A 14,059-nucleotide genomic window follows, 5' to 3' on the forward strand; every position below is an offset into this window, starting at 1 on the left:
GTCAAACCTGCTTTCATTCATTAGAGTAATGGAATTTGTTAAACCTTTTGAAAAACAGGTGTTTTCAACCCTGTGTTACTAAAAAGAGGGACTCCCTGGCTTGTACCTTACAACATAGTCTTGCACCAGGAGTAAATATGCCATTTTGTCAGCTGCAAATTACATACTGAATACCAAAATAAAAGTAAATATTTTATTGTCATCAATAGTACAAAATTGAAGTTGATGAATGGACTAAAATTAAATCTATTTACTAGCCAATCGGTGCATCTAAAAATATTTAGTACTATATTTTGTATTATTCTCCCACCTGACTGTAAAATAACTATTGGTCTGACAGTGAGGAACTACTGTACATTACATGAACAGCATTATAGTGGGGGAGTACAGAACATGACATTGTGATCTCTAGGTCTCGAAGACAGTGTCCAAATTTCTGCATAAACCAATCAACGCAAAAAAGTAGTACACACATAAAAAAATATTTTATGGCCTAGCAGACCAAAAGACAGACAAGACTACAACTTTACTTCCATACTATTTGTGACAATACAGAAGTTGAAACAAAGCTCGCATGTTTAATCTTGACAAAGTTATGAAAATATTTTACAATATTCTCCTGTTCATATAAAACCAAGCTCAAGCCTGAGTTGTTAATTGGAATAGAATCAATTACCTTCTTTGGAATGCTAAATCCAGGCAATTCTTTTCCTTTAAAGTCGGCAAGAGCAAATTTGACTGCTTGTCGAATATTGGCAATGTGCTGGAACATTTCTGTTGGCTCTATTTTCTACAAAATGTGAAAAAAATCTGTAGAATATTTTCAGTGCCATAAATTGTAAGTGTAATAATAGGAATATAACATTTCTTAATAAGTCACCAATTTCTCTTTCATTCATCATTGCTATAAACTCCAAATTTGAAAACCCAACAAACAAGAATCCTTGTGTGCAATGATGGGACCCCTTCCTCTCCCCTCTTTCACAACCCAAGAATTTAAGTACCAACACCAATATGGTTTATACTGTACTACTGACAAAGAAATGTGATGATTAAATAGGGGTTATAAATTTATAAAATTTAACTGGAGTGTCTGAAGGACAGTCTTAGCAATACAGCAGCAAAAGAAAAACTGGCTTAAACCAGATATACCAGTTGCTGCCTTGCATGTAGAAGGGGATTTAATCTGTAAAAGTTTATTCCCTTTGTCTATGAAATAAATAGACAGAAAAAAGTCTTCTGTCTTTCCAGGTGGGCAGAGCATATAAGAAACAAGGAATTTTATCTTTTGATTTAGAATACAATACCAAGTGCTTTTGCAGAACATCATCCAATGTCATCCAAGCAGCTCGATGATACACGAAAGGCAAATGCCCTAAACTGGTATACTGTATACCTGAATGTCAAAGCCCTCTCTGAACTGCAATGAGAACCAGTCTCGGTCTCCATTTAAAAATCATGGTGCCGAAATGAAAAGGTTGAGAGTACTAAGATCTATGCCTGGCCTTTCGCACCAGGAACAGTGTAAAGTAAAATTTCAATGAATTTACATTTGAACAATCACTGCTTTTTGCAAAGGAAGTATTGCTTCTTGCTGCAAGACATCCAGAGTTTCTTAGGACATATATAATAATGTGTATTGTTTATAAAAGGCACTGAATATGGTCTATTTCCCCTTCAAAGCAACCTATATCTGCCAGGGGTCAGCAAAGCAGTGTCTACCATTCAGCGACAAAGCTGAATTCCTCCCACTGTTACAAATGGAGTGTAATCATGGCATTATTGCTGATGTGAACGAGAGAAAGAGACTGTAAGGGGTGTACCCCATTTTGTATACCTTTCTATGATCACTTCTAAAAAGTGAGGACAAGAAACTGGGCCCATTAGGTCTGCCTCTATGGTTACCTGGTGCAATCTAAATACGGCTATGTGACATGGAGTGAAGATTGACAGGAAAAGCCATGACATTAAGTAAGTGTATGTTGAATTGCCCTGGCTTTACAAGAGATGGACTCTTGTGCATGAATTTCAAGAGAGTTCTCAACGACACTGTTTAAGCTGTGTTATTTTCTGATCACTTAAAATTTCGCATGTGGGTCATATTGCTATGACATTTTGAAAGTGTTGTTGCATGTCAAGGAAAGCCTTCCAATCAATATGCACAGAAAATTCCAAGGCTCAAAATGTTTATTTTGACAGCTGTGACCAGGGAAAATGTCAGCAATTGTGCCTTGTAACAAGCTGTGTTAAAAATTTCTGGCTGTTGCCAGTGCATATGAAAGGACATTATTTTACACTTGGGTCTTAAAGCAATTTAGTATTCTGTAACTTGGCCAGACTGTGGTAGACGCTCAAGTAAAGGCTGGTCTTTCTTGCTCTGGATTTCTAAGACAAACAAATGCAGGAGCTCGAATGAGGCCTTAGGAAGTTTAGAAAATGGAGGAAGTCAAGGTAGAAAACCCCATCAATCAATGTTCAAAAAAGGCTAAGACTTCTGTAAATATTCCCAGACCACAAAAGGAAGATGGCAACTGCAATCTTGAATATTCGTAACAGTGACAGGAGTGCCTGTTGAGAAGGTTGCAATGTCTATCTTGGTGAAAAAGGTTGTTTAGGACAGTGAATAAATGCTGGGAATCGAAACATTTTGATTTACCTCCATGCATTCACTGTGTCTGGACAGTCTGTGACTAGTATCACAACATTAACTGGGTCAAGACATAGCCAAGACAAGTGACATAACTGTCTTGTACTAGTCAGCTACACTTCCATGGATCTGGTACAGTTAGCATAAGGCAGTTCATCGAAAATGGTGCCAGATATGCATAATATCAGTGATTAATCTACCCCTGCGTACCGCAGTCAGCACGCACAAAAAATGGCTGGGACTCATTAATTGTTTATATGTGCATTCCTTTGGATGCCAGAAATTTTAAAGAAACAACAATGTGCTTACTGTGACTTTTGTTTAACAGGACTTTCTTTTCACTAGGCAAATATTATCTCTGCACCGGTCATTGTGTACTCACTCCTTAACAGTATACTATTATGGGATGTCATCAGTTCCCCTCATGTTTCCGGTTAAAATGACGCCAAAGAAGATGATGAAAATTGACCCTAAGCAGATGACCTACTTACAAACTTTGGTATTCTTGCTATGCGACCAATCTGCATGATGTCAAAAACAGAAGTGGATACATACAGAGATGAAGAGATTGACAGACTGTGTACATATTATGGAGAAGCAAAAACTGTACAATGGGAAAGTAGCAAAAGTATTGAGAAAAAAACATCAGAACCTGTTATTGACTCTGTTAAGGCAAAAATAGAGTGGACTTTCCTTAAGAAAGTAGTTCTGGCTGAGAAGTACCCTCAAGATGTGATGTGTAAACTATGGCATTTAATTGACCGCCACCACAGAGAGGATTTTCCAAACTTGCTCAAGTTAGCAGCACTTGCACTAACTTCAGTAGTACATACTGCTGGATGCGAGCATGGGTTTTCTGCCCAGAACAGAATCCTGGTTAAAGCTAGAAACAGGCTGACTATTGAGACTCAGCACAAACTGATGGCTGTAAAACTATGTACTGTGCCATCTGATTACAAGTCAGTATTACAGTCCCAGAGATCTAAGAAAGACTGGCGAATTTATGAACTAAAGTAAAGTGAAGGATTGATTTTGTAGTTAATAATGACCTAGTTGTAATAATTCTGTATTATAAATAAAGAAAATCAATGTATTTCAGTGTGTTTGCTATTTATTAGCAGAATCATTGTACTCATTACATTTGAGCAGGACTCATTATTTGAATATATGCAAGTCCTGGGACTCTTTGGGATGAAATTGTAGATTGATCACTGCATAATATGCTTGGCATTTGGGTCAATGTCGAGCTGGAACTGTCATGGTCAGGTGGTGTGCACTATCAGTGTCTTGAAGCCAGAATTAGGCAAACTGTAATGGAAAAAGCTGGAATAGTGCCGAGAACTTTATATCACTGGTGTTTGAACCAGAGCTCATGATGGCACTGTAATTGTCAGCTGCCTGTACACTACATGTGTCGTGAAACCACGGATAATGGAAAAAACAACAGCAGTACCCAATTAGAGAATGATGTACTTGATATAAGTGATGTCTGCATCAAAGCCAGTACTGGAGCTGTAATGGCTGGGTGCATCTATGCTATCTGTGTTATAAACCAAGATCCATACTGCACTCTCCAAAGATTCTGGTTAGAACTCGATAAATTTAACTCACAATCATTTTAGTTATAACTCAATTATGTGATTGTTTCAAGTGTCAAGTGGTGGTGGAAAATTCCAGGGTTTTTCTCAACTTTCACTGATTTTTACAAAATTCAAGGACTTTTCACAATCGGGAAGAAAATTATCATTTCTCCCGACTTCTTCCCGATTTTCCCGGTAGCGTGGGAACCCTGAAGATACCATGTCAGTAATGACCCACTGTACTGCCAGAAGCAAGGGAGAAAGAAATGTTAATAGAGTCTGCATTACCATCCACATCCTATCCTTGATCTTGCATTCCTCACTCTCTCACTGCTTTGAAGTAGGTTGTAATAATGGTTGCCCATACCTTCTCTGTCCAGTGTGAGCATACACCATTTATGACCTGAATTACATGCATACAATACATAGCGGGTGATCAACATCAGCCCTAGCTAGTGATGTACTTAACCTTGTCCATTATTGAAACCTGTAATAAAAAGAACTGAACAACAACAAGCACTGGTGAAATCAATGGTGCCAACTGATGAACTATGACAAAAGAAAGGCAAATATTCTTCTACAAAGAAGATAAAATGAAATATAGAATTACAGCTGGTGTGTAATTCATTGTATGAGAAAACTACCCAAATAGCACAAATGGTGAATAGGCATACATTGACATTTTTGTTGTTGTTGTTGAGGTCTCTGAATCCCAAAGGATATGGACTGACTGCTTTTAGTACTTTTCTTGCTGACAATTAAGCTCCAGGAGTAGGAGCTGAACAGGCAAGGAAGTGAATGTACTCCTAATGTATTATGATCAGAAAATATGTTTTGGGGTCCAAATCCATTGATGGTTGTGCTGGTGGTGGTGGTTGTGGTGTGGGTGGGTAGATTGCATCACCTTAATGGAAAAATTATGCGATTTGAAGAAAATAGCCAGCTTATGGTGTTGAAATTCATAGGAATAAATATTTTAAACAGGAGAAAAAGTTTATTTCTAGTGTAAAGTTCACTTATGGAAAAGAGAAATGTGTTAGTATTGGTCTGATATCGCTGAAACAAAATAAATAGTTTCAAAGATTTGATCACTAAGATAAATTCTTAAAGATGAATTGTATCTATGCACACAGGACAAGAAAAATGTTTTTGTACATTCAAATTTAAAGACTGCTATATGCTCTTTTCAGGATCTACATACTATTTTTCAGTTATAAGAGGGGTAAAATGAATTTTAATTATGCAAACAGCCCTCATGACCTCACCTAAAAAGGATTAAAGTAGGTCAAGATGCAGCAATAGTCCTAACCTCATCATCTTAAACTCTCATGAAGAAAGATCCTTCTTGGTGTGCAATTGAAAATGAGAGCACTCTGCCTAGCACATTGTGGCCACTAAAATATCAGAGGAAACTTTAAGATGTAGGAGTTGATTCCCTTTATAGGAAGCCAAAAAAAAAAGCTTAAAGCCTTGGCCTATATGAGACTGCTGGATACAAAAGATTGATCCATCAACATGATAAAGGCAGCCATAAAGAGACTGCCTTGTGTGGCTCATGTAACCAGTATACTGGCCTTTAGCTCAAAGGCCTAAATTGGGGATGAGCCCAGGTCTCAGCTTTTATCTCCACTGGGGAAACAACTAGGCAAATGAGGGAGTGGGATGCTTAAGGAAACAAACCTGATAACTAGTCGTGGAAACCAGTAGTCAAAGCAAAGAAGAGGTGACAGATCTCCCCATCTGCTATCTGGTAACCTCTTGACCCCCCCCCAAAAAAATCACAGTATGTTCTTGAATCATCTGAGTGAGAAAGTAACAAAAGGTCTGAACAAGAATGGGATCCAGGAAATCTATACAAACTGGAAAGAATTCTATTGTCTTTAGCTCCCAAAGGCTTTGGACACAAGGAGGAAAGAGCTTTACAACCTTATAAAAAATACAGCTGTCCTCATCCATCATCTGCCCTAATGAGTGGGATGGGGGGATTCTAAAAGAAGGAAAGGTCCTGCTGCAGCCAAGTTCTTCAGGAAGTTCATCTGAGTCAACCAGAACTGAACCGGCATCATAGTCCTGGCCTCACTCTAGAGGTGAGACAATACTATTCCATCAGGTCTCCTTCTCTGAAGAAGGAGAGCTTATGCTGGAGTCTTCATCATCCCATGACAACCCCCTATTGGACAATGGGGCTGACCCTTTGATCCAAACTCTTTTGAGAATTGAATCAACAATCACTTCTCAATGATCTTGAATGAGACTGATAGCTCATCTCCATCTTGCTGGATAAAACCACAGGGAATGGAAAAGGTATACAGTCTGCCCAATCTGGCATACCATGGAACTAGGAAGAGACATCCATGACTTCATGTGGTCAAAGCAGGGTTGCATCTAAGATAGTCAGTCTTCACACTGTCCACATTTAAAATTGAAAAAAGGGGGTCAAATCTGGCCAAGGTAGGTTACTAAATATGAAAGTTGAATATAAGTGAGTGTTATAATGTATACCCTTTTTTAATCTGGGATTAAAATATGAAAATGAAAATCCATATTTTATGTTTTTTTTTAAAAAACACCAGACAGTAAAATAATGTAATTATGGTCTGAATATACTTCCCCATTTGTTTGTACCCCCCCCCATTTAAAAAAACCAAAAAGCATAAATGAGATAAAAGATGCACAAAAGTTAGTTTATTTACTGATTTATAATTTCAAACCTGATTATGCTCAGAGGGACCATAACACTGTTATTGTCTGCATGTTTCACTCCAAACGAAAGTTTTCAGTGTAAAAGACAACCATGCTTGCCAGTCATTTCCAGTTCCTGGAAAGTCCATTTTCAGCAAAGGGGTGTATGCACAACAACTACACATGTATGTACAGAGAAGGAAAATACATCATCTGCTTCCGATATTTACAAAGTCAAATCAAGCAAAGGAAATGAATGACAACTATAAATTTGCTTTCATGTGGATTTAACAAGCGAAGTAATTTCACTGTTCATGTTTGCAAAGACATATAACTCCAAACTCTCAACATTATGGTAATTAACTGAATTATTCAGCAGTTACCAAACAGGATGGACAATGTCACAAAGTTGTCTGAGGAAAAGAGACTCGCCCATAGTGTACGCAATATGGCATTAGTAAGGAAAGTCCATTAAGCATGAAAAGTGCAAAGGATGCTAGTGTTAGGGCCATTCTGGTCACAGTCAGGTTAGAAATTAAAAATCAGTGATAGAATTGACTAAGTCCTGTGCACTTTTTATCACATAAATGATTTCCCTTATTGAAATCAGTAGGAGGGTACAAACAAACAGGGAGGTATAGTCAATCTATAGATAGTATTTCCATCATATAGTCAATATAATGATATCTGCATATATTCCACATTAGACAAAAATCAAATCACAAAATTACAGCCTCCTGATTGGTAACAAGCTCAGCCAATAAATCCATATGAACGGGCCTCACAAATTCTGCCAAGATCTCGTTGATATAATCACATATTCCATGTCTGATCAAAATTGAGAGTGGTAATAAGCTAAGCCAATCAACCAAGAAATCACCTCATTAATATGCGTATATCTGAACTCATCCAAGATCTTGATGGCAAAAGTGCAGACATTTCAAGTCTGATCATCTAGTTAGAAGTATGGCTTCCAGATTGGTTTCAAGTTCAGACAATCAAATATCAGATGTCTTCATTACTAAGCAATGATCTCCCTCATTACTGTGATCTTAGGATATAAGTGAATATTCCAGGTTTGATCAAAACTGGACCAGAAATAAGACCTCAAGAGTGGTAAACACCAAAGAGATCAGTCAAACAGATTGATGATACAAGCCCCTGTTCAAAGTTGATCAAAACTGGACCTGAGATATGGACTGCAGAGTATTAATTAGCATTTATTAATGTATGGACGATGCATGACAGATGTAGAACTATAATGTAAGCCCATATGGCCTTATGGCAAGCTGAGTAAAAAAATGAGAAACTCTAATGAGATTAGAAATACTGGCATTTCAGCAAATGCCTTTCATTAACACTGAAAATAATTCACTTGAGAGCTAAAAAGTGGAGCAAAAACTGAAACACAAAGCTTGCCCCAAAAGTAATTTAATGCATTTTACAAAGAACAAATGAAAGAAAAATTTCAATAAAATGTATGACATGACAACAAGACAAACCTTTGTGACAGCTGACAAACACTCCCAACTGGCATCCAGAACTTCTGTTTCACTCCTGGTGAACAAAGCAATCAGTCCTCGGAATATCTGAGGCAAGTAGTCTGCATAGTTTGCCTTTGTATTTTCACAGAATGATTGTAAAATTGATACAGCTGCTCTACAGAGGTCAGGCATTGGTGTACTGGATGCTGATAAAAGTTCCTCCATGATGGTACGCACCCCAAAGTCATCATCAACTGAGAGAACTACCGTCTTACAATATTCCAGTTCCTGTAACAAGAAATAATTGTGAAAATTTTGCATAAAAATAAGAATATTTTCATTCATTCCAGGCAATTTGATAATGTCAAGCAACAATTTCAAAAGTCTTTTCTAGGTATACACAAGTACCTTCAAGAAGAAGGAGTGAACTATTAGGAGGCTAAATGTCAGAAAGAGAGGGAAAAAAGCAAACATTGCTCACAAACCTGCTTTATAGTATTAAATGGAAAAGAAAGCATTCTCTATGATGAAGAAGTAGTAGGAAGACTTGACAAATGTGTTTAACTTATTTCATAATGTAGAAAAAGGTATCTTTATAGGAATCTAAAATGCAACATCATTATCTTCAAAAAAAGGAAATGAGTGCTATATTAGAGCAAGAGAAGTATTAATGCAGAGTTTCTCCCATTCAATAAATAGTACACCACTCACTCGATAACTCCTACCCATATAACCTGTGAACCTGCTTATATTGTGGGGTCAGTTGTGGATCCCATTTTTTTTCCACCAGAAAGTACAAAAAAATCTAACCCATATTTACTAAACATGAAGAAAACTGCAGTCAAAACTGGTAACTGAAGCCTTAATAAATCGCTTGTTTTACAGTCGAAAAGAAATCATTTATTTTGTGAAGATTTCTTTCCAAACAACATTCTTGGTACACCATAAATAATAGTATGCAATGAAATTTTGATCAATAAAATTGTCACTAATGCCTAACTGAGGATGCACTTTCACATTTTTTATCAAGTGAAAAGCATTCTTTCAGTTCGGTTTAAGTGTAATGATCATAAATAGAACTTGATCTGTTGTATCCAGATGTGAAATGTCAATCTACCATAACAGCTATGTCCATAAGCGTTTCTGTGAGAACCTAATTAAGTGCAAACATTGTTTTGATCCTTAATTTGCTAAGTATCTGTTGTATTGTTACACTGAATTAAAAGCTGACCTCCTTGTATTACCATGTTAATTGCATCTTTTGTGTCAAATAAAGGGGGTAGAGTAATAGAATAGTTACAAGGCATGAAAATCCAACCTGTTTATAGCATCAGGTCAACTGATATCGAGTGATCAATTGGACACTGTTACAATTGTTTTGGAAGGGGCGAAAGTAATATAATTAAACCACCTTGAATTAGCAAAATGTGATCGATAGCAAGACAACCAAGCAAAATGAATACCTGATGATGTAAAATTCTGTTTCACAGATGAGTTTTATTATTTTATATAGATTCACAGTTTGTAGCTATTTTGTAATTCCTGAATTGGCACTCAGAGATATCCTCACTATTACTTGCAACAAATTCAAAGGGATCAATATTTTATTATAGAACAATACAAAAATTTACTTTGGACGATGATGGGTATCTCATTAACTAAATGTTTGGTTTCTTTTTTAAATAAATGTAATCTTGTTTGATTGTGAATTTGAATCAGCAACTAATCTGGTTCTCTGCTCAGTATGCTTCTTGAGTTGCATTCCATAGGAGTAGAGAGCAACACAGGGAATATAAAGATCAGGGAACCAGACTACTCAAAAACAACATAAAGCAGTAAAATATACAATGTTTTTGCATACATGTGATGGTTGTTAAAAACCAGTTGGAATAATAACGATCTCTCAGTGGTTGGTCATCTTGAAAATAAAGATCATTTTTAAATAAAATGAATCACTTTGTTAGAAAAAGCACTTTATTTACAATTATTCACAATGCAATTTTAAAATGAGTGTTAAGTCTTTTAAAAAACTATTTTGCTCTCCCCCTACCACAACCCAGCTGTTTTCTCTACATCCAGCGAGGATGGTATCATTTCATATTGTTATGGAGGTCCCTCGATAACTTGTGCCCTCACTAGTATGTTCTATGTTTTTGGACCCCGCTGTGTGCGAGTTACTGAGGGTGAGGTGTATTTGAATAAGTTAAAATAGCATTTCCTTATAACCAGCATGATTTAAAACAATAATTCAACATAAGCTATAATGGGCTTTTTACTGACATAACATGAAAAACAACAAAGACATTAAATCAAACAAGATTTGCAAGATATACCAAAAAAGAATAATGCCTGGATACTATCAAACAACACACATAGTGCATAACTTTAAAATTATAGCAGAGCATTCTAGAAAGGCAGTAACTTAAAGTGGATTAGTATTTAACTAAAAGAGTGTGTGTGTGTGACTTGGATTTTTAACATAGCTTTAAAAAAATTCAGTCATATTGCTATGATGTGTACAGTGTGGCAGTTTATAGTGATGTCTAGCACTGGGGCATCATGCAACATACAGGTAGCATGATGTCCCCCCACCCAGTCACACTATCCTGACACCAGGCTGACCAGTCCTAACACTAACCTCTTAATGCTGAGCACCAAGTGAGTGAGACAGCTGTTAGTACCATTTTGATAAGTCTTTGGTATGACTTGGTCGGGGATCAAACCCATGACCTCCTGCATCCGAGGTGGATGCTCTAACCACCATGCCACCGGAGCAGTGTAACTAAAAGAACCCACTGGTTAGCACATAAAGGAATCAACATGTAAAAAAAGATCAAGGTAATTTAAAAATATAGGTTCAAACGGAAATGTAATCAAGAGCACAAGCTCAAATTTGGGACTAAAAGCATGCCATGATGCTGATTATACCTTACTTAAAAAGAAATGAGCTAATGGAAAATTACATAGGACTACCACAGGACACTAACCTCTGACTTGAGAGAGTTGTATTCCCAGGAATGGTTACCAAACCTGAAGGCATGTAATTCAAAATTTTTTGTTTCGTGGCCTTTAATTTTCATTGAAAAATATGCCAATCAATTAAGTTTAATATCATTCATTTAAGCCTTTTACAAATCCTATTTGTTTTAGACAAATAATTTAATTAATTTTTGCTTCACTAAAACAATGAAGTAAAAAATTAATATGAAATCCTATAAATGCAAAATTCATGCAAGTCAGTGGTTACCAGTATAAGAAAATGACAATGTGAATGCTTTACACTCTTCTGAAAATGATATACTATACAGAAATTTTTTCTTTTTCTTTTCTGCATTTTATCTTTACAAATTTTGCATAATTGTACATAACAAAAACTTTATTAAGATTCAACAGAATACTCAAAACAAGAAGAGATATCATGAGCATGTACATGTTACTAGTAGATTATACTAGAATTTAATTTATAATACTAATGACATGTACATGGTACTAGTAGATTATAATAGAAGTTAGTTTATAATACTAACGACATGTACATGTTACCAGTAGATTATACTAGAATTTAGTTTATAATACTAATGACATGTACATGTTACTAGTAGATTATACTAGAATTTAGTTTATAACACTAATGACATGTACATGTTACTAGTAGATTATACTAGAATTTAGTTTATAATACTAATGACATGTACATGTTACTAGTAGATTATACTAGAATTTAGTTTATAACACTAATGACATGTACATGTTACTAGTAGATTATACTAGAATTTAGTTTATAATACTAATGACATGTACATGTTACTAGTAGATTATACTAGAATTTAGTTTATAATACTAATGACATGTACATGGTACTAGTAGATTATACCAGAATTTAGTTTATAATACTAATGACATGTACATGGTACTAGTAGATTATACTAGAATTTAGTTTATAATACTAATGACATGTACATGGTACTAGTAGATTATAATAGAAGTTAGTTTATAATACTAATGACATGTGTATGTTACTAGTAGATTATACTAGAATTTAGTTTATAATACTAACGACATGTGCATGTTACTAGTAGATTATACTAGAATTTAGTTTATAATACTGATGACATGTATATGTTACTAGTAGATTATACTAGAATTTAGTTTATAATACTGATGACATGTATATGTTACTAGTAGATTATACCAGAATTTAGTATAAAATACTAATGACATGTACATGTTACTAGTAGATTATACTAGAATTTAGTTTATAATACTGATGACATGTTCAACTAAGTAGCAATTCCAATTTTTTGTATGATATACAATATTATACTATCTTCTAAAAAGGTTTTCCTTTAACAATAGTCCTTGAATAAAACAGTTGTTCTCTGTAACATATTATTATTATTATTATTATCATTATTATTATTATTACCATTTTTCTGTAGTCAAGCACATACACTGTATCAATCTTAAATAAACTTTTAAAAAAGAGCGTCAAAATGCAGAATATGTCAGATTATCAAGTATTGTAATCTTCCAAGAAGATACTTGATTAAAAAAATTAAGATACCATTTTGTTTTCATGACAGATTCAAAATATGATTAGACTACAAAAATGGGATTTTCCTTCTTAAGGGGAGGTAACTGTGAAAAATGTATTATCCCTCAGCTATATATTGACAGAAGTGAGGAATTTCAATTCCTTTTCAATATAAGAGAAATTTTCAATTCTAAAACTATTTTTAAAATGTACAGGTTTAATTGATACAGAAGAGAGGCTGAAAAGGTACATCACCATAAACAATTGGCAGAGTCTTTTCAATGTGAAAATCTCTGAGAGTTCACATGTATTATTTCTAGTTAGCATGCTATATAAATATCTCCCAACACTATGTTATTAAGTGTGGTGGTAAAGCTTGCTTTAGGGGTCACATACTGGTACTTGTTACCTTAAAGAACTGCCCCTGGGAAGGTCTGAGACTAAAGTTGCCTAACCCTCCAGCAGTGGGTCCCTTGAAAAGGGGAGTGGATTATCAGAAATAGACCTGGTCAATTGCACAAGTGGCCTGTGATTGCCCCAACAGGGGAGGAGGCCAGTTGCGTGTGCCTTGGTTGAAATGATCCATAACTAGCTATGCAAGTTCAATTTGCAAGATGATGCAAGGCATCATAACTCAATTCAGACTACTCTACCTCCACACATTTTTTTTGTGGGGGGGCTGCTGGTGTTTAATTTGAAATCTACGTACTAAGAAAACGTGTGGATGAAAAGTTACAGAAAAATACAATCAACTTCTGCAATTGATTTTCATGTACAAAACCATCTGTACTCGCTTACAAGTCTAAATGCAAACAACAAAGATCCTGATCTGCTGTAGCGTATTGCGCCTGCAGTTCCATATCTACTGATTGCACCTAACAAACTGCAGATACCCAGATCTGCTGGCTCAACAGCAGATCTGGATCTGTGTGGTTTGCAGTTGGACTTGGTATTTGGTTTGGTAAAGTTGCAGAGAACTCCACAATATTTAATTCCAAAAGTAAACGTTATTTAAACAAAACAACCAAAAAGCTCAAGCCTTTGGTGTTCCTTTTTGATTATATAAAAAAGACCTTATTTATTACAGATTGTTTTGGAAAATAGACAAGTCTATGCCATACATTTTCCCTTT

General features: G+C 35.5%; 1 protein-coding gene and 1 non-coding gene across 2 annotated transcripts in view; one reads left to right on the forward strand and one right to left on the reverse strand.

Annotated features, from left to right (window-relative positions):
* The window catches only part of LOC149775038 (stalled ribosome sensor GCN1-like), a 218,870-nt gene that overhangs the window by 32,505 nt on the left and 172,306 nt on the right, over nt 1–14,059 (reverse strand). The window contains exons 44-45 of the mRNA XM_089943740.1: nt 8,412–8,681; nt 677–790 (exon numbers count right to left, since the gene is read on the reverse strand). Coding sequence (XP_089799866.1) covers nt 677–790; nt 8,412–8,681 — 384 coding nt within the window. The remainder of the gene's footprint in view (nt 1–676; nt 791–8,411; nt 8,682–14,059) is intronic.
* Nucleotides 13,291–13,586, forward strand: LOC149775039 (Nuclear RNase P). Its single transcript, XR_016416630.1, has one exon.

This window comes from Sinohyriopsis cumingii, chromosome 19, assembly GCF_028554795.1.
Source record: "Sinohyriopsis cumingii isolate HCF-2022 chromosome 19, ASM2855479v2, whole genome shotgun sequence".
Lineage (NCBI taxonomy): Eukaryota > Metazoa > Mollusca > Bivalvia > Unionida > Unionidae > Sinohyriopsis > Sinohyriopsis cumingii.